This window comes from Microcaecilia unicolor, chromosome 4 (genome assembly GCF_901765095.1).
Source record: "Microcaecilia unicolor chromosome 4, aMicUni1.1, whole genome shotgun sequence".
Lineage (NCBI taxonomy): Eukaryota > Metazoa > Chordata > Amphibia > Gymnophiona > Siphonopidae > Microcaecilia > Microcaecilia unicolor.
Window position 1 is genome coordinate 81355612 of NC_044034.1, and position 22283 is coordinate 81377894.

The following is a 22283-nucleotide window of genomic DNA, read 5'->3' on the forward strand; positions in this document are numbered from 1 at the left end:
GTGTGTCATTTGGAGGGGCTGGTTATAGGGATACCCTAGCATTGTTATATTCGTGCAAAGATTTTTTTTTCTCCTGGCAAAGCTCCACTAAAACAGGCATCATGTTATGAGAATCAGGTGCTCAACATTCGGAGTTTCTATCTATCTACTACTACTTAACATTTCTAGAGCGCTACTAGGGTTACGCAGCGCTGTACATTTTAACAAAGAGAGACAGTCCCTGCTCAAAGAGCTTACAATCTAATAGACAAGTGAACGGTCGGTCCGATAGGGGCAGTCAAATTGGGGCAGTCTGGATTCACTGAACGGTAAGGGTTAGGTGCCGAATGCAGCATTGAAGAGGTGGGCTTTAAGCAAAGACTTGAAGACGGGCAGGGAGGGGGCTTGGCGTAAGGGCTCAGGAAGGTTGTTCCAAGCATAGGGTGAGGCGAGGCAGAATGAGCGGAGCCTGGAGTTGGCGGTGGTGGAGAAGGGTACTGAGCGGAGGGATTTATCCTGTGAACTGAGGTTATGGGCGGGAACGTAAGGGGAGATAAGGGTAGAAAGATAGTGAGGGGCAGCAGACTGAGTGCATTTGTAGGTAAGAAGGAGAAGCTTGAACTGAATGCGGTATCTGATCGGAAGCCAGTGAAGTGACTTGAGGAGAGGGGTGATATGAGTATATCGGTTCTGGTGGAATATGAGACGTGCAGCAGAGTTCTGAACAGATTGAAGGGGGGATAGATGGCCAAGTCTATTTATTTATGACATTTATATCACACATTAAACTTGAATTAGGTTGAAACCTGGGAGCATTTTAAATCTTTTTTTTTTCCTGTGCTTATATCAAAAGAAAAAGATGGCATGTGGGAACTTGCTTCTTTTGTTTTGTGGATTGCAGAGGTATATTATTAAAATATACTTGATATTTGTATTACTATTATTTAAAAGACAGATATTGAATAGTGAGGACAGAGCTACCTTCATGCAGAAGTCCAGAGTTAGTCTAAATGTACCAACATTGTCTAGTTCAGCACACTATTAGCCGTCAAGTTCATACAAAGTTAATTATGTTCAGTGGAAAATAAATCTGTTGGCTCAGTCAGCCTGCTATGTGAATATTCCATCATTGTTTCATTATTGCTACCACATATTACATATGAGCATTTTCTTTAAACTTTGACTGTTTTAATTTGTTTATCTAGACGTTACATACACATGGTTTTCTTTTTAAACCTAAAGGTGAATCCTAAGGTTCGTTGAACAACTAGATATAACAACTCTGTTGTTTCTGACTTTACTTATTTTGGAATGTTTTGGGTCCTGCTTTTCTGTACGTCTGCTGTCTGGAATTTTGGAATATGGAAATAAAAATTAAATTTTGGATGTACTCTGTGGAAGTTGTTTACTTTTACAATGTGATGGATGCCTGTTCTGGTGTGTGCATGTGATAATCTTTGAATAACAGTCTATACTTATGGCTATGGTTTCTGAACATGTGGTATCATTAAAGGACAAACTTTTAAATGCCCAGTGGGTATATATCCTAATCTCAACTTTGGTAAATGTTTCAGACATATCCTTCTATTTGTTCCCATGATATAACTGAATTCTATTATTCTCTTTCACTGTATTTTCAAATGTAAGCCACTTCGAATCTGACTTTGCTTGGGAAAATGTGTGATATAGATGTTAAAAAAAATAAAAATTAAAAAATCCTTTATCCTCCACCTTTTAAGACACTGCCTATCCTGCTGGATAGTGATCACACAAGGAAAGCAAGTTTGGTCCAGTGAAGACTAACTCAAAATAACCTGTTCCTTAACTGGGCCCTAGTATTACCATATTAAAAATGCAACCATACCATGCCTCTGTGGGTATGTTCCACTAGTGTCAAACAACTAACAGGATTTCTTGAAAGGATTATATAAACGTAGGATGCATGACTAGGGACACAAACATACACTTATTTATTCAGTATTACAATTCCTCATGTAGAGCCACAAAACAACATTTTAAGGTGGATAGTGTTCCTTTTATTATCGACCAGATAGAGATAGGAGTTTTCAGTTTTGGCACAATATAAGTCATCATAAGAACAAAATATAAGAAAACCAATGGACTGAATTAGGGGCTTATAGCCCATTTATGTTTAAACAAAAGAGATCTGCATGAAACAAAATATTTATTTTTATGTTGACTTATAAAACCACTTGCCCCTAAAACACATTCAAAACAGAAAAATCCCTTTGTGTATCTAAAAGGTAAACTTCTACAAAACAGATGAAGATGTGATACCATGTGCCCCAATGAAAGGAAAGTTTAATTCTATTTCCATTATTTAATTTCAATATATTCTATCATCTTTATATCACCAGGCTTCCCAAAGCAGATTACAACAACAGTTAAGATGAACCCATCAGGAAACAGGATAGCCTCACTGAAATCTGGACATCTATATAGAAGAACAGTGAAGAAAAATGAGCACAAACTATAGAGTTTATAATTGCAGTTTCTACCAGCTACAATAATTTTTAAAGCTGTTTTAGTGATATTCAATTGTTATTTATTTTCTCCTCCAGCTTTTAAGGCACTGCCTATCCAACTGAAACAGCTTTAGCCTTGTTACAGATGGAGCAACCATAAAGAATGATAAGGTGGATGCAGCAACTTATAAGTTTGCTTGCTTTGTTTTGAGTGAACTGAACCAATTGGCAATGACGGCTGCGCTTGGGGGGTGGTGGAAACGGATTAACCAAATTGGCTTCCTTGCTTACAGTGGACTAGATAGACTCACTTCCACTCTGGTCTATTAAACCTTCTTGGGCAGCTCTTTCTTCCTTCTCCACCTTCCCCCCCCCCCCCCCCCCCAGTTTTAAATCTTTCTCCCTCTCTCTTCTGCCCGCTCTCTCCCATCTGCGTGGTCACTTTTACTGCCCTGAAGCGTTCTCCCTCCAGCACCGGCGATTCATCGTCAGCCTTCTGCCAGCGTCGGGGCCTCTCCTCAGGCGAGCCCTATCTCTGCGGAAAAGAGGAAGTTGCATTAAAGTAGGCAGGACGTGCCTGAGGAGAGGCCCTGACGCCGGCAAAAGGCTGCCTGTGAATCACCAGTGCCGGAGGGAGAACGCTTCACTCAGGGCAGCAAAAGTGATCATGCGGACGAGAGAGAGCAGGCAGAAGAGACAGGAAAAGATTGAAGACTCGCTTTGAAGGGTGCAAAAAAAAAATATTCGCATGAGGCACATAGGCGCCCTTTTTTCTAAAACTCTTTTTGGGGGAGTGACTGCTCCCCCTGTGCCCCCCCCCCCCAGCTATGCCACGGGTCCTTTTACCAAGCTACAGTAAAAAATGGCCCTGTGCTAGGGGGGGGGGGGGGGGCTGTTTTTATCGCATGCTGCGGCCCTTTTTACTGCAGTGGGTAAAAAGGCCAAAAAAATTGCATGGCCATGTGATAAGATTTCACTTAGTGTGGTCGTGTGTGTGAGAGCACTTGAAACCACCCATTAACCCAATGGTAACCAGATATCTTGTGGTGCTACCTGATTACTGCCAGGTTAATACCACGCTGGAAAATAGCTAGCTATTTTGCATAGCACGGCAACTGGCACACAAAAAGGGTGTCTTATTTATTTAAAACAAAAAACAACATAAGCGAAAGTAGTAGATTCAATTGACCTGATACAGTCCTGCGTTTCGGTGCTCAGAGCACCTGCCTTAGGAGTCATATTATGCAAGTAAATACAGATAAATATAGTCATAGAAACATCTTGCAGTATACATATATATTGAAATACATCAGTAAAAATTAATAATCATAATATAAATAAAAATATGCTGGCTCCCCCCCCCCCCCCCCCCCCCGATATGCAAAGCATTTAGTCTGCCAGGATCAACAGTAGAAACATCTCACAGTATGCATATAAATTGAATTACATTATTAAAAATTAATAATCTTAATATACATAAAATATTAATATCCCCCCCCCCCCCGATATGCAAAGCATAACTGGCTATTTGGCGATTTTTAGCAGGGGATAGCCAGCTCTCGCCAATAATACCGGCTAGTGACTAGCAGATAGCCCGATTTTCTCCAAGGACAAGCAGGCTGCTTGTTCGCACATTGGCCATATTGGCCCAGGAATCGGACGGCATTTTGCAAGCAAAATATTTAAAAAATTTTGCCAGAGTCTTCTGGCGCGCGTGCAGCATGGACTGATTTCCTGCTCGTCGTGTGAGCTTGTTCCCTCAGTTTTCTTTTCTCCGCATTGAGGTGCGGTAGTTTTTTTCTGCTCTCTTGTCAGGCCCAGGAAAGAGTCTTAGAGTTTTCATTTTTTTCTCCTAATTTTTTCTTTATTTTATTATTACTGTCATTAAAAAAAAAAGTTCCCGTAGTGTACTTTTAGTTTTGTCCTCTTTCAAGTTTCCTTTGTGGCCAGGTTACTCCCTTATTTTTCTGCCCTTTTTCTTTTATCAGGTACAATTGCATCTTTTTTATTTATTTTATTTTTGTTACATTTGTACCCCACGCTTTCCCACTCATGGCAGGCTCAATGCGGCTTACATGGGGCAATGGAGGGTTAAGTGACTTGCCCAGAGTCACAAGGAGCTGCCTGTGCCTGAAGTGGGAATCGAACTCAGTTCCTCAGGACCAAAGTCCACCATCCTAACCACTAGGCCACTCCTCCAAAGCCGTTTTTCCTTCCATCTCATTGAAGACACCCAACGGTTTCAAACGTTGTACTCGGTGCAACCGGACCATCTCAGGTGCCGATACCCACGCCTGGTGTATCCAGTGTCTTTGGCCCGACCATAGCCCAGCCACGTGCAGGCTCCGGTGTGAACAAATACAGGATGATGTTGTGGTAAGATCAAGTTCATGTGGCACAGCCACATTAGGGAAAGAAGAAGAATTCCTTAACTGCTGTGTTTCATTATTTGTAAGTTTCTGTGCTACAGTAGCTGGAAATGCTTTTCATGTTTATTAGGTTCTTGATGTACTGCCTTTCAGGGTAACCCATCAAAGTGGTTTAAAAATATTACAGACATTGAGGAGGAAGGGAGTACCATTTATTATAAAGGACAGAGAATTTCAGTGAGAAAAAGAAGGAAAAATATATACATCAGAAGTAGGTGGGTAATAGGAAAGAATAGGCAAGTGACTCAGTTATTAGTGAGGGCCCATTGCACCAGGTGCTTTATCAAACACTTGTGTGAAAAATAGGCCTTCAATCCTCATCTAAATTTCAGGTGAGAAGGCTCTGTATGTAAGATGATGGACAAAGTATTCTACAGATAGTGAGTAGTCCAAAAAGTAAACATTGTCTGGTGGACTCAAGATGAGAACAGTACACTGAAGGGATAGATAACTGGAAATCTTGGGGAAAATCAAGGGCTGAAAAAAGTCTGTCTTTTTGTTTCAAAAATACTCATTTCCAGGCCTTTTGTAGACATTTTGTGCTCAGTGTGTTTTTCTTTTGTGATTGTTAAAAAAAAAAGTCAAATGGGAAAATGCACAAAAACAAGCCATTGAGACATATGGAGGGGGCAGCATTCTTAGTAGATTGGCAGTGGCGTACCAAGGGCAGGTTTGGGGGGTGGCCTATCCCGGTTGCAGATCATAAGGGGATATTTCCTCCACCATTCCGTTTCCTCTTGTATGGCCCCAAGCAGTTCTGTAGCGGTGCGGCATCACTGAGTGCAGCCTCCACCCAGCCACTGCTTCTCCTCCAGAGTCCATTAGCAAGAGTAGCGGTGGTGGCATCGGCAGCAGCAACTCAATTATTGTGGCATATAAAATGTCCTGACTCCCTCTCATGGATTCACTATTACAAAGTACAGCATATGGAGCAGCACCCAAGTGTCTTTGTAGACAATATGCTATAATCCATCCTCTAACCTTTGGGCAGAGGCGGCCACAAAAGCAAACATGATGCTAGGAATTAATAGGAAATGGATTTCAAATAAGACCAAGAATACTATAATGCCGCTATATTGCTCCAGTATTGCATAGTTCTGATTGCTGTATCTCAAAAAAAGATATGGTGGAATTAGAAATGGTTCAAAGAAGAGCAACCAAAATGATAAATGGGTGGAACTCCTCTCATATGAGGAAAGGCTAAAGAGACTAGGGGGTTCATTTTCAAAGCACTTAGACTAACAAAGTTCCATAGGTTACTATGGAATTTTCTAAGTGTAAGTGCTTTGAAAATATGCCTCATGGTCTCTTCAGCCTGAAAAATAGACAGCTGAGGGGAGGAAATGATTGAGGTCTACAAAGTCCTGAGTGGAGTAGAACTGAATCCATTTTTTACTCTTTCAAAAGTATAAAGACTAGGGGACACAAGTTACATGGAAATATTTTTAAAACAAATAGAAGGAAATGTTTTTTCACTCAATGAATAGTTAAGCTCTGGAAGTCTTTGCCATAGGATGTGGTATCAGTGGTTGGCGTAAAAGTCCATAATCTGCTATTGAGATAGACATGGTGAAGCCACTGCTACTATTTGGCTTTCTGCCAGGTACTTTTGATCTGGATTGGCCACAGTTGGAAATAGGACTAAGTGGATCATTGGTCTGACCTAGTAAGGTTAATTTTATGTTATTTCATCCAAGCTAACAGCTCTCTAGTGAGATAGCACTAATAGTTCAAGGGTATCAGAGAACCAGTGTTGTTCATGGTACTAGGTCAAAGTACTTAAGTAAAAATAAATGTATATTTTAATACTTAAGTAAAAGCACAGTGAAGAACACATTAAAAATTTTACTTAAGTGAAAGTAAAAAAAAAAGTCAATGCCTAATATATGTTTTGAGTAAAATGTAAAAGTTTTACAGCTACAATGAATGAAGCTATTGTTAATTTTTATCCCAACTTTATTGTTCTACAATTCAACCCATTTGCTTTTAGTAAAACAAAATTTTTGAAAATGAGTGTCATTCATGTGAGAACGCTTTTGAGTTATTAATCTTGCACAGCTAAAAAGGTGATCACCAGCTGCCCTTGCAGAAACTGCATTGTTCAGTCTGATAAAAAGTTATTTCAAATCATGGCAGGCTGCAGTATAATTGATATCATCTGGCTGGGTCTCCAGGTTTTGATCAAGCAGGGGCATAGCCAGACTTCAGCGGGAGGGGGTCTGCCTCACCTCACCTCCCTGCCCATCTTCAAATCATTGCTCAAAGCCCACCTCTTCAATGTCGCCTTCGGCACCTAACCACTACACCTCTACTCAGGAAATCTAGACTGCCCCAACTTGACATTTCGTCCTTTAGATTGTAATCTCCTTTGAGCAGGGACCGTCCTTCTTTGTTAATTTGTACAGCACTGCGTAACCCTAGTAGAAATGTTAAGTAGTAGTAGTAGAGCCCGAGGTGAGGGGGCACAATGTACCCCCTGCCATTGCCGACCCTGCTGCCACCACCACCAACCTTGCCCCCCCCCCCCCCCGCCGCCAACCCTCTCAACCCCCCCCCCCCGCCGTCAACCCGCTGTCGACTACCTTTGCTGGTAGGGACCCCAACCCCCGCCAGCCAAGGTCCTCTTCTGCCTGCAAAAGGCTTCCTACTGTTTCTGACGTCCTGAACGTCCATGTTTTTGAACGTGCTCTGTAATTTTGTTCTTGATTATAGTCTCTACCATTTTGCAAGGCACCAATGTCAGACTCACCGGTCTATAATTTCCCGGGTCTCCTCTGGAACCTTTTTAAAATATCTGCGTTACATTGGCCACCGTCCAATCTTCCGGTACTATGCTCGATTTTAAGGATAAATTACAAATCAATAACAGTAGCTCCGCCAGCTCATTTTTTAGTTCTATCAGTACCCTAGGGTGAATACCATCCGGTTCAGGAGATTTGCTACTCTTCAGTTTGCAGAACTGCTCCATTACGTCTTCCAGATTTACAAATATTTCAATAAGTTTTTCCGACTCTTCAGCTACGAGTACCCTGTCCGGCACCGGTATCCTACCCAAATCTTCCTTGGTGAAGACCGAAGCAAAGAACTCATTTAGTTTTTCTGCTATTTCTTTGTCTTCCTTGATCGCCCTTTTTACACCCCGGTCATCCAGTGGGCCACCCGATTCTTTTGCCAGTTTCCTGCTTTTAATGTATCTAAAAAAAAATTTACTATCAGTTTTCGCCTCTAACGCTATCTTTCTTTCAAAATTCCTTTTAGCCTTTCTTATCAGTGCTCTGCATCTGACTTGACATTCCTTATGTCACTTCTTATTTTCCTCATTCAGTTCCTTCTTCCATTTTCTGAAGGATTCCTTTTTAGCTCCAATAGCCTCCTTTACCTCACTTTTTAACCACGCCGGCTGTCGTTTGGTTTTCCACCCTCCTTTTCTGATACGTGGAATATGTTTGGCCAGGGCCTCCAGGATGGTATTTTTGAACAGCATCCATGCCTGTTGTAGGTTTCTTATCCTCTCAGTCGCTCCTCTAAGGTTTTTTTTTTACCGTTTTTCTCATTTTATCATAGCTTCCTTTTTTAAAGTTAAACACAAACATATTTGACTTCCTATGTTTACCTTTTTGAAAGCAAATTTCAAAGGCGTTCATGTTATGATCACTGTTGTCAAGCGGCCCCCGGACCGCTACCTCCCATACCAGATCATGCGCTCCAGAAATGACTAAGTCTAGAATTTTTCCTTCTCTCATCGGCTCCTGTACCAGCTGCTCCATAAAGCTGTCCTTTATTTCATCAAGGACATTTACCTCCCTAGCGTGCCCTGATGTTACATTAACACAGTCTATATGGGGGTAATTAAAATCACTGTATAATATCGGAATAAGTAGAATACCAAATCCACAATAGTCCAAAAACAATTCTACAATCAACTTTGAGTGTTCAAGAGTAGATGGAGATCAAATGAAAAAATAGTGGAGAAAAAAAAGACCTCAGTGAAAACCGGATACACCTCTTTGTAAAGGACACACCTTTTAAATAGAGAGGGAACCTCTTAATCATTAGTCTTTTAAAAAAACTCCACTTCATTTACTTTCATATTCATAATACCATCTCACCCCTGTAAACACTCATTAAGGGCGGACACGCAATGCTTCATATCAAAAAGCCAAAAACTTCAATATTACTTATCTTGGACGGTGACCATTTCCATCTGTGAAACTTCACGAATTGCTTTCTTTTACTTCTCTTTCTCTTTCTTTGTAATTCCCGACAGGGAAGCCCTGTTTCGCCACAATCTGGCTTCTTCAGGGGAAAATATGCTTATTCAACACCTCCAAGAACAATTAACTCACCAGCATAATGTCCTCTGGCCTCTACATAGAAATGATCTCCATCTACTCTTGAACACTCAAAGTTGATTGTAGAATTGTTTTTGGACTATTGTGGTAATTAAAATCGCACATTATTATTGTGTTGCCTAATTTATTTGCCTCAGTAATTTCCTTTAATATGACTGTGTCCGTCTGCTCATCCTGGTCGGGCGGACGGTAGTACACCCCTATCACCGTCCTTTTCCCCTTTACACATGGAATCCACAATGATTCCAAGAGGTCTTTTGTTTCCTGCAGAATCTATTTGATTCAAGCTTCTCGTTAATATACAATGCTACTCCTCCATCCAATCCAGTCCACCCTATCACTAAGATATAATTTGTACCCCAGTATGACAGTGTCCTACTGGTTATCCTCCTTCCACCAGGTTTCAAAGATGCCTATTAGTCTGTGTCTTCATTCAGTGCAATACATATCAATTCTCCCATCTTATGTCTTAGGCTCCTAGCATTTGCATATAGACACTTCAAGCTAGACTTGTTATTTCTTATCACATCATGTTGATTACTTGACAGTACTATTTTACTATATTTTTATTTAAGGACATTGAATCTACTCCAGTATCTTTTGCAACCTCACTATCAAGAAACCCTGTCTTCCCTTTGCAAGATACCTTATTCCGAACCATACGCTTTTGTGCGACTGTCAGCCTTCCCCCCCCTGTTCCTAGTTTAAAAACTGCTATATCTCTTTTTTTTTTTTTAAATAGGCATGCGCTAAACATTAGAGACACCCATAGGAATACATTGGCGTCTCTAACGTTTAGCACGTGCCTATTTTTTAAAAATCATTTATTTATAATTTTTCATTTTACAAGGGTCACTTGCAAACAGTAATACAGAGATGACTGTACATTAATACAATATTAGAAGAAAACAATCTCAACTAAATAAATGAATTATATACAATCTTTCTCTTAGACCACAAAATAAATAGGGAGAGTGAAACAAGACAAGGAGATCAATTAAACAACAGTAAACCAAGAAATTGTGGTATTAACCTGATTATCCCCAGTTATTATTTATCTGAATCATTATTCCACATTGATCATCTGGTTGGCCTCCTCAAACCCAAAACGGTGTATAGTCAATTTGTTTTGTTGGAAACATACTTATTGTCCAATATTAGTGGAAACAATACACCTGATTTCATTTTTTTCCCCTTTTAAAACCAGAAATTATTTAACAATACAAACACTTGAATCTCTGATCCAATTCCCACTGATTAAAGTAATCCCAGTTTCACAGGCTTCAGTCCTTTTGAATTAATATACTAAGAGGAATCATTTCAGAGGAAAAAAAACTTTAGGAGTCATATCCGGAACTTTGGGAAAACAACAATCTCGATATTAATCATCTGTAACAATATTCATTTTATTCAGATTTTTCTGGTCCATTAACATTTTCAAAATCTTAACCGTTTCCTATTCCTGTAGAACTTCATTTGCTGTATCAATTTTTCATTCTCAAGGATTCGATTAGATTATCCATGTGGCTCACTAATAAGATTATATCTGAAGCAAAATTATTTACTACCACCGTTAGATCCTGGCGCGCCTTCCAGATGATATTCAATGTAACCTCCACGGGAGCCAAAACCTCCAAGCTGATAGCTCTTACGGGTTTAGGAGTGGCACCGCCGACATGGGTTCAGCTGTAATCGACTTCCGTTTCAGCATACACTCCTAACTCACTCCTCCACTCCTTTGGACATGGTGGTTAAATGATTTGAGAGCGATGAAAGCACGTGCCTATTTTTAGCGCTAAAAACATGTGTGTGCCTTAGTAAAAGACCCCCTCAGTGTTGTTGTAATGGGCTTGGTTTTTGTTTTCTTTTACCCTATTTTTCTACTTTTGTCTTACCGTTTCTCTTCTACAATATGATTTAATTGTTCCTGGGGTCCAGTGGTTGGAGGTTGGAATTAAGTTTGTTTTTAAATTTTTTTAATATAAAATGAGTCCTTGGAGAAGTATCTTGATGTATACATTAAAGCTGGTTGTGATCAAATAAAACAGAAAAAATGATGGGGCACCAACACGTTTTTACCGCACCTTAAAATGGCCTACCTTGGGGCAGGGTGCACTCTGGCATCCCATGGTAAGTTTTGCCTTTGTGCATGGTATTAACATGCTAAAAATGAACATTTATTATTTTTTTAGCTCTGGGGGCTGAGACTGAGCATTGCCTATGCTTATCTGTTAGTGTGTGGGTATTGCCACGTGCTGATTAGCACAGGATTAGTGCGTGAGCCCTTACTGCCTACAAAATAGGTTTCGGTAAGTTCTCATGTGCTAATAGGAAAATTAGGTTGTGGCCATTACTGCAAAAATGTAATTGGCCATTTGCCGGCAATGGTAAAAGTGACCTTACTGTGCAGAAAGACCCGCATTGAGGCTAGTGCAGGCCACTTTTTAGCACTGCTTAGTAAAAGTACTCTGTAATTTCTTATCCCACTTCTGAAGAACTGTGCAGCTTGTAGATGAAGATATTTACATTTAATGAAGCATGTGCATGCAAATATATCTCATGTATTTTCATTGCAGATGCCCTTAAAACCAGACCAGTTGAGTGGTCCTTAAGGATTACGTTGAGAGAGACAATTATTTGAAAAAACAGGAGCTTAATTTTTACAGTTACGCGGGTGACAAAACAGTGTTAATTCCTATTGACACCTCTGTGGCTTTACACTCTAGTTTATTACAGGATGTGATGGATAGTTTGCAAAATTGGATGGAACTGCACTAATTGAAACAATGCAGAAAAAACACCTTATATTAGCAGTTCTTTGAAAGAAGAAGAACATGATGTAATTTGCTTCTTTTATGCTTGCCTAAGCTTTTAACTTTGTACTCTTATTTAATTCTCTGTAAGCCACATTGCGCCTGCATGAGTGGGAAAATGTGGGATATAAGTAACCCATAAATAAATAATAAATAAATAAATAAATCAGATAAATAATTCTTTCTTCAACTATTCTGGGCGTACTCCTGGATTCTAGATTAACATTCTGACCCAGAAGGCTTTTTTTCTCATACAGAATCTTCAACGGGTGCATAAATACTTTGATCAAGAACATTTTCAGTTATTAGTCCAGTCCGTTGTTCTGAGTCTTTTAGATTATTGCAACATCATTTATCTGGACTATTTTAAGTAAATATTTAAAAAGCTTCAGACAATACAAAACACTGTTTTACATCTGATTTATTTTTTTAAAGAATGGAGATAGTTTTTTTGGTTACATTTGTACCCCGCGGTTTCCCACTCATGGCAGGCTCAATGTGGCTTACATATTGTATACAGGTACTTATTTGTACCTGGGACAGTGGAGGGTTAAGTGACTTGCCCAGAGTCTCAAGGAGCTGTCTGTGTCTGAAGTGGGAATTGAACTCCGTTCCCCAGGACCAAAGTCCACCACCCTAACCACTAGGCCACTCCTCCTACTACCTACAGATCCATTGTTTACCAATACATGCAAGAGTTATTGTCAGATTTTTCTAATTTACAAAACTGTGTGGATTTGCACCACCATACGTATCTGTCAATTTTATAATCGAGGTTCCATCTAGACTAATCAGGAATTCTAATCTATTTTTATATCTTTCACTGAAAAATAGAAAGATGTTTAGGTTGGTTGATCATCTATTTTCATTTCAAGCTCAAGATTAGATATAGCTTTTCTTGACTTATTATTATCAGCTGAAACAATTTGCATTTTATAATTAATCTTAAAACACACTTTTTCAGGAAATTAGTTCTGAATTTGAAAGAATGATACTTAAAAAAGCCTCTTTTATTGTTTATTGTTATTATTTTACAGTTTTATATAATTATCTATAGGCTCTCTGAAGATAACTCTTTTTATTGTAACTTCCTGGTTACTGTTTGATTTCTGACCATAATTTTCTCCTTTTTAACTTCCTGGATAATGTTCAGCTTCTTTTTGCTGTAATCTGCGTAGAATGGAAGGCTAACAATAGAATATAAGATATGTTGTAATGTATAAGGGGGGAATTCTATATATGGTGCCTTAAAAATTGGCGCTGTAAGACCACACAGTTAGCATCTCTCTATATAAAAGGCAAAACCAACGTTCTATGAAGCCTCCAGCCGGAAGTGTGAAGGGGGCGAGATATCCGGTTTCCCTATGAGTGTCTGCCCCGCCCTCTCTGTAACACAGTCAGTGAAGGAAAACAGCAGAGCACGAAATCAAATCGCTGGCTCTGTAACAGTGAAGGACTCAGAGGGGGGGAGGGGAGAGAGGCCAGAGGGCAGGGACACACACACTCCCACATGCACACAGAAGAAAACATTGCTAGCCCCCGTTTCATTTGCATCAGAAACGGGGCTTTTTTACTAGTGATTCTATAAACTACACCTACATTTACATGTAATTTATAGTATACACTTACGGATTGTTCTTCTGACTAAAATTTAGACGTACCCATTTAGGCCACCTAAAACCAGGCCTAAATACCTGCACCTAAGTTGGGCACAGATCATGTGTATTCTATAATAGTGCACTGTAAGGTGACAGAAAATTACTTATTCAGCAATTACTTGGGACTTGTTTGGTGCAAGGGGATGATCAGTACCTAAATGTGGCCCTGAGGTTCTTGTCAGGCTGTACACCAATAAAAGGAATACAGTGGTGGAAATAAGTATTTGATCCCTTGCTGATTTTGTAAGTTTGCCCACTGACAAAGACATGAGCAGCCCATAATTGAAGGGTAGGTTATTGGTAACAGTGAGAGATAGCACATCACAAATTAAATCCGGAAAATCACATTGTGGAAAGTATATGAATTTATTTGCATTCTGCAGAGGGAAATAAGTATTTAATCCCTCTGGCAAACAAGACCTAATACTTGGTGGCAAAACCCTTGTTGGCAAGCACAGCGGTCAGACGTCTTCTGTAGTTGATGATGAGGTTTGCACACATGTCAGGAGGAATTTTGGTCCACTCCTCTTTGCAGATCATCTCTAAATCATTAAGAGTTCTGGGCTGTCGCTTGGCAACTCGCAGCTTCAGCTCCCTCCATAAGTTTTCAATGGGATTAAGGTCTGGTGACTGGCTAGGCCACTCCATGACCCTAATGTGCTTCTTCCTGAGCCACTCCTTTGTTGCCTTGGCTGTATGTTTTGGGTCATTGTCGTGCTGGAAGACCCAGCCACGACCCATTTTTAAGGCCCTGGCGGAGGGAAGGAGGTTGTCACTCAGAATTGTACGGTACATGGCCCCATCCATTCTCCCATTGATGCGGTGAAGTAGTCCTGTGCCCTTAGCAGAGAAACACCCCCAAAACATAACATTTCCACCTCCATGCTTGACAGTGGGGACGGTGTTCTTTGGGTCATAGGCAGCATTTCTCTTCCTCCAAACACGGCGAGTTGAGTTCATGCCAAAGAGCTCAATTTTTGTCTCATCTGACCACAGCACCTTCTCCCAATCACTCTCGGCATCATCCAGGTGTTCACTGGCAAACTTCAGACGGGCCGTCACATGTGCCTTCCGGAGCAGGGGGACCTTGCGGGCACTGCAGGATTGCAATCCGTTATGTCGTAATGTGTTACCAATGGTTTTCGTGGTGACAGTGGTCCCAGCTGCCTTGAGATCATTGACAAGTTCCCCCCTTGTAGTTGTAGGCTGATTTCTAACCTTCCTCATGATCAAGGATACCCCACGAGGTGAGATTTTGCGTGGAGCCCCAGATCTTTGTCGATTGACAGTCATTTTGTACTTCTTCCATTTTCTTACTATGGCACCAACAGTTGTCTCCTTCTCGCCCAGCGTCTTACTGATGGTTTTGTAGCCCATTCCAGCCTTGTGCAGGTGTATGATCTTGTCCCTGACATCCTTAGACAGCTCCTTGCTCTTGGCCATTTTGTAGAGGTTAGAGTCTGACTGATTCACTGAGTCTGTGGACAGGTGTCTTTCATACAGGTGACCATTGCCGACAGCTGTCTGTCATGCAGGTAACGAGTTGATTTGGAGCATCTACCTGGTCTGTAGGGGCCAGATCTCTTACTGGTTGGTGGGGGATCAAATACTTATTTCCCTCTGCAGAATGCAAATAAATTCATATACTTTCCACAATGTGATTTTCCGGATTTAATTTGTGATGTGCTATCTCTCACTGTTACCAATAACCTACCCTTCAATTATGGGCTGCTCATGTCTTTGTCAGTGGGCAAACTTACAAAATCAGCAAGGGATCAAATACTTATTTCCACCACTGTAAGTCCAAAATGGACAATGGAGATATATTATTTATTATGGATATTAAAATAACAATATGGCAAAATGCAAAGCCAGTTACAAAACTATGTACACTACCAAATACATACTGATTATTTTATATATATTAATTATACAACTATAATATCCTGAGAAAAGATTACCGACAGCAGCAGAATTATGCTGCTAACTACAGGTCCTGTTGTAACCAATCAGACCAGAGCTAACTAAACCCTGAGCCATAAGAAGAAAAATCCTGAATCTTAGCCTTGAGGTCCCGTAGGTTCAAAGTCCAAGGGGGTGATGAATCGGCTCTTTCTTTTCAGGCTCCAGCAGATTTATTTCAAGCCCCTGTAGATCAGGCGTTTAGTCCAAAGTCTGTATACTGTGCAGCTGGTTACTCAGTTTCTGGGGGAGCCACCGGGCTATGGCTGAACTTGATCTTGTCAACCCTCAGCACAAGGAATCAGAGTTCACAGGTATTTAGGAAAAATAAGCTCAATCTCCTCAGAGAGAAAACTATGCACCATGACATCATCTCCTCTCTCTGCTCTTTTTTTTTTCTCTCATGCCTAGCATTGCCATTCCTCTGGGTCAGGTGACACACACTGACCAATCACCAACCATGTATCTCTTTCCAGCAGATCAGGGCCGTGCCTAGGGTCTCTGGCGCCCCCCTGAAGACCATCAGTTGGCGTGCGCCCCCCCCCCCCCCCCCGGACCTGCCTAGCTCCAAGGCACGTGAAGAGCTGGGCGGTGCCAAAGAGCTGAGCGCTGCTCCCCCAAGCTGCCGTCTGGGGCGCGATGGAGGAAATGGCTGGGTTTGGCCTGAACCTCCTCCGCTCCATCCCCGATTCCCCGGCGCTTTAAATTTACCTCTCTCCGCCTCCAGCCCCGACGTCTGCGCAGCGTGGGTGAAAGCGCTGCCTGTCTGATGTCTCTCCACCAGCCTTCCCTTCACTCGTTCGTTCCCTCTGTGTCCCGCCTTCTTCTGACATCATTTCCTTGAGGGCGGGAAACAGAGGGAACAAACAAACGAAGGGAAGGCTGGTGGAGAGACGTCAAGACAGGCAGCGCTTTCACTGACGCTGCGCAGACGGAGGCGGAGCAAGGTAAATTTAAAGCGCTGGGGAATCAGGGATGGAGTGGAGGAGTAAGGTTTTTTTTTTTTTTTTAAATACAGCTCGATGGCAGGGCGCCCCCCTGCGGCGCTTACCGCGCTTACTGTGTTGGCACGGCCCTGCAACAGATTATTCACGGTTATAACAATGAGGCCTTTTGAGCTTACAGCAAGAATCTCTTATCAGACACAAGCCTAATGGTAACAAACTCCCTTCCATGGTTCACAAAATGTACCGGAGACTCTCTCTGTGAAAACTGCTTCTCCGCACCTCACAGGAGATATTGGAGGCTAGATTGAAGTAAACAATGTGTTCTTGGATAAAGCCAGAGTACAGCTATGCCAAGAAGTATTTTTCCTTGAGGAAAGCTGGTATTCAGGCCTCAGGCTGCAGAATCCATATTAGATCAGCAAAAAAATGGTTCAGGCCTAGCCAGCAAAGGTGAAACAGCAGGAAAATATTCCTACAGCACATAGTTTTTTTGAAATGTCCACAACCCGGCCGTGGCCACACACCCTTTTACGTGTATTGCATTATAGAATATACCTAGAAAGTTATGTGCATTAATTCTAATTAAAACCAATTAGTGCTGCTAATTGGTTAAGTACCAATTATTGTTGCTGATTGGTGTGTTAAGTTATGTGCACAATTTGACCATGTGGCCAAGTTAGCACACGCAAGTTACTGCACCATATGTAGAATTTGTGGGATAGAGAAATGATATATATATATTTTTTTTAATTTAAATATCTTTTATATTACTTGAAATCCTTTTGACCTTTTATAGTGGACAGATTGTCTACTTTTGTAGTTTTATTGAATATAGTAACAATTCAATATCCTAGATACTTTACATCAGTGGTTCCCAAACCTGGCCCTGGAGGCACTTCTCCAGTCAGGTTTTCAGGATATCCACAATGAATATTCATGAGAGAGATTTGCATGCATTGAAGGCAGTGCATGCAGATTTCTCTCATGAATATTCACTGTGGATATGCTGAAAACCTGACGGCTGGGGTGCCTAGTGGAGGAGTGGCCTAGTGGTTAGGGTGGTGGACTTTGGTCCTGGGGAACTGAGGAACTGAGTTCGATTCCCGGCACAGGCAGCTCCTTGTGACTCTGGGCAAGTCACTTAACCCTCCATTGCCTGCTGCATTGAGCCTGCCATGAGTGGGAAAGCGAAGGGTACAAATGTAACAAAAATAAAAAAATAAATAAAAATAAATGTTTGGGAACCACTGCTTTACATATAGGCCTCTCAGATCTCTGAATTCTATATTACTTTTCTTTTTTTACTGACTTTTAGTATTCCCTTCATACTAATTAATTAGATTACGAACATTATTTTGGAAATAGAAATAGTTTGTCAATATGCAATTGTGCATTCCTATTTTTGATTTGTATTGTGATTACTTAGGCTTTCTACCTTTTTGTTTTTAACAGTATCACTGCAAAACTGGAAAGAGCTTTAGAAAAAGTTGCTCCTTTATTACGTGAAATCTTTGTAGACTTTGCTCCTTTCCTATCTCGTACACTCCTTGGTAGTCATGGACAAGAACTTTTGATTGAAGGTATGCCTGCTTTGTTTTTCATACTATAGTATACTATTTGATTGAATAATTTAAACAATAACTGTAAACTACATAATGATACCGGTATATCTTATTTAATAATAGAAATATCTCAAGTACGCTATGAATATTGATAGTATTTGTGTATTTATATAGGGTATGCTATACCCAATCAAGTTTATCAAAAATTTTCCCAAGACAGTACGTTCTATTTTCTGTTGATAATTAGGATTGAGTCAGGCACACTAAAGGTTAATGATGTTGCACACTGTAAAAGTAGAGCAGCTCCTGGAGCTCAGAACCAAGTGCAGAATTTTTAGTATACACAGCCCTGTGTTAACTCAGTTTTTTTCTGCTCTGCTGAACAGATGTGAAAATGGTACTCTCTTGATAATTGTCAAGAGGTTTTAACCTCTCTGTGTTCTCTGTTACTTTTCTATTATTTCAGAATAAGAAACTATTTATTGTTTTAGTTTATAATTTTAGCTTCTGTGTCATGCTCCTACTGGAGTTGGGAATCTGCCCTGCATGTAGTGTGGTAGAAGCATTGTGAAATTTGATATCTACTCCAAATTTTAAATTTGCTTCAGCTGTAACCACAACTATGCTGACTGCTCTGTGGTCTTCTGTCTCTCTGTGGTCTTTTGTCTCTCTGTAAGCTAAGGGTAAGGTGAAAATGAGGCTAGTGAGAGACTTTCTTTGGTCAGAGATCAGCTGACTCTACCCACTCAAGCATCTCCCATTTGAGCAAAGTTTCATCCACTTTCCTTTATAGTGGTTTCAAATGTCCAGTCCCAAATGAGCAGTACTGGGAATCAGCTCAGGAGCTGAGGAGGTTCTTGGAGGTTGCCACTTTATAAGTACAGTCAGAATGCACTCACAGGATTGAGGTGACTGCATCCTTTCTGACCTTTTAAAAAGTGCAAGATGAATGTCTTCTCATCTGCACTGGATCTTCTAAAAAGTGTTTTGTAAGAGAATACCTATTCAACTAGTTCTGCTGCTGTTTCATTTGGACTAGGGTTACCATATGGCTCCAGAAAAAGGAGGACACATTGATCCAGTCCAGGTTGTGCTTCCATTGAAGTAAAACCCAAACTGGCTCAATCTGTCCTTTTTCTGGAGCCATGTGGTAGCCCTAATTATGATAGTGCAGTGACACTGATGATGTAATCTGACCTCTGTCCGCACAGTTGTCCCTATATACCATCAGCGCAGATTGGCTGCACATTGATTCAACACAGAGTCTAATTTTCTTCCACTAGGACAGATATGTCAAGACTCCTCATTCTCTGAAATTTGGCCTTAGCCCTCTCCTGTACAATGACCAGTGGACCAGCCTCCAGGCTCTCCAATTATGGATGATTTATATCTGACTATTTCACAGCCTCTTTCTGAAAATCTTCATATGCTCTTTGAGTTTGATAAGGGTTTACCACAAGGGTATTACAGATTCTCCGAGGACAAGCAGGCTGCTTGTTCTCACGACTGGGTGACGTCCGCGGCAGCCCCCACCAACCGGAAAGAAGCTTCGCGGGACGGTCGGCACGCAGGGCACGCCCACCGCGCATGCGCGGCCGTCTTCCTGCCCGTGCGCGACCGCTCCCGCCAGTTCCTTTTTTTCCGCGTCTGGAGAGAGTTGTGCTTTGCCGCTCTCTCTGTTTCAGCCGCCGGAATTTCGATCGCGTTTACGCGGATCGTCGCTTTTCTTTTTCTCTCTTGTTTTTGGGTTATCGCCGGTTTCCTTTTCAAAAAAAAAAAAAACCTGAGCGTGTGGAGCACGCGCTCCCCTTTTCCCTCGCTTCCAGCGGGGACGCCACATTGCGGCCTAGTGGCCGCTCGGTCGTTTCTTTTTTCGAGGTGTGATTCCAGCCACCATTGACGACTTTGACTTCGCCGACGCGATTTTTTCCGTCGATGTCCTCGAAGGTCCCGAGTGGATTTAAAAAGTGTGGTCGCTGCGGCCGGCCGATCTCGCAGACCGACACCCACGCTTGGTGCCTCCAGTGCCTCGGGCCGGAGCACAATATCAAGTCGTGTTCCCTGTGTCTCGGTCTCCGGAAACGGACTCAGGTTGCGAGGCAAGTTCTGCGGGACCGTCTTTTTGGAACTTGCGCCGGCCCCTCGACGTCGACCTCGACGGCATCGGTACCGACGCCCGGTCCTTCGGTACCGGTATCGATGCCCGAGACATCGGCACCGATGGCATCGACCCCAGGAGAACAGGTCCCGTCGGCCCGCCGGTCCTCCGGTGAGAGTGGAGGTGAGAGGCCGCGTGGGCAGTCGGCCCGGTCACTCCCTCAGCTCGTGGGCCACGGGACCGAACCCTGTCTGACCCGGTACCTCGAGACCGAGGGGGATCGACCTCCTCCTCCTCCTCCTCCATGCCTTCCGGCGCCGGTGACGGGCTTCGCAAGAAGGATAAGAAGCGTCGTCACCGGTCGCTCTCGGTGCATCCGGATATCGGAGAGGAGGAGACGCCGAAGCGTACTCGTCGAGAGGAGAGGTCCCCGTCGGTTGTGGAGGTACCGACGCGTCGGGGTTCCGGCACCTCGGTGCCGTCTCCTGGCCCCCATCAGCTTCTGACGCCGACACCCCTACCGGCCCCACCGCCTTTCCCGGCAGCGGGCCTGGACGAGTGCCTCAGAGCCATCCTTCCGGGGATCCTGGAAGGGCTGATGCGCCAGGCTGTGCCGGCGCCGGGGGTGCTTGCGCCCTCGGCGCCGATGTCTGTGGCGCCGGCGAGCTCTAGCCCGGCACCGGGGGCGTCGACACCGCCGCCGCTTGCGGCGCCGGTCTCGACCGCCACGCAGGTGGAGTCCCCGTCGACATCGATGGAGGGAGCTCCGTCCCCGCCGGCGCGGGAGTCCACCGCTCGACGACACCGAGACCCTGGTGCCTCGACGTCGAGCCGGGCCCGGTTCAGGACTCAGCTACATGAGCTTATGTCCGATACCGAGGATGAGGACTCGTGGGGGGAAGAGGAGGACCCTAGATATTTCTCCTCAGAGGAGTCTACGGGCCTTCCCTCGGACCCCACGCCTTCACCGGAGAGGAAGCTCTCACCTCCCGAGAGTCTCTCCTTTGCCTCCTTTGTGCGGGATATGTCTATTAGCATTCCCTTCCCCGTGGTCTTTGTGGAAGAGCCGAGGGCCGAGATGCTCGAGGTCCTCGACTATCCATCACCACCTAGAGAGTCCTCCACGGTGCCGCTGCACAATGTCCTCAAAGAGACACTGCTTCGGAACTGGGTGCGACCGTTAACTAACCCCACCATTCCCAAGAAAGCAGAGTCCCAATACAGGATCCACTCCGACCCAGAGTTAATGCGGCCCCAATTGCCCCATGACTCGGCGGTCGTGGATTCTGCCCTCAAGAGGGCACGGAGTTCGAGGGATACCGCCTCGGCGCCCCCGGGGCGGGAGTCTCGCACTCTGGACTCGTTTGGGAGGAAGGCCTACCAATCCTCCATGCTCGTGACCCGCATCCAGTCATACCTGCTCTATATGAGCATTCACATGCGGACCTATGTGCAACAACTGGCGGACCTGGTCGAGAAGCTCCCGCCGGAGCAGTCCAGGCCTTATCAGGAGGTGGTCAGGCAGCTGAAGGCGTGCAGAAAGTTCCTGTCCAGGGGTATCTATGACACCTGTGACGTGGCATCTCGTGCTGCGGCCCAAGGTATAGTGATGCGCAGGCTCTCATGGCTGCGTGCCTCTGACCTGGACAACCGCACCCAGCAGAGACTGGCCGACGTCCCTTGCCGGGGGGATAACATTTTCGGTGAGAAGGTCGAGCAGATGGTGGACCAACTGCACCAGCGGGAAACCGCCCTCGACAAACTCTCCCACCGGGCGCCTTCAGCATCCACCTCCACAGGTGGACGTTTTTCCCGGGCCCGGCAGGCTGCACCCTATTCTTTTGCAAAGCGTAGGTACAACCAGCCGGCCCGAAGGCCTCGTCAGGCACAGGGACAGCCCCAGCGCGCTCGTTCCCGTCAACAGCGTGCGCCTAAGCAGCCCCCTGCGCCTCCACAGCAAAAGCCAGGGACGGGCTTTTGACTGGATCCACGGGAAC

General features: G+C 43.4%; 1 protein-coding gene across 1 annotated transcript in view; it reads left to right on the forward strand.

The window, feature by feature from the left end:
- The window catches only part of NBEA (neurobeachin), a 1994973-nt gene that overhangs the window by 1083953 nt on the left and 888737 nt on the right, over window positions 1-22283 (forward strand). The window contains 1 exon segment of the mRNA XM_030200381.1: window positions 18079-18206. Coding sequence (XP_030056241.1) covers window positions 18079-18206 — 128 coding nt within the window.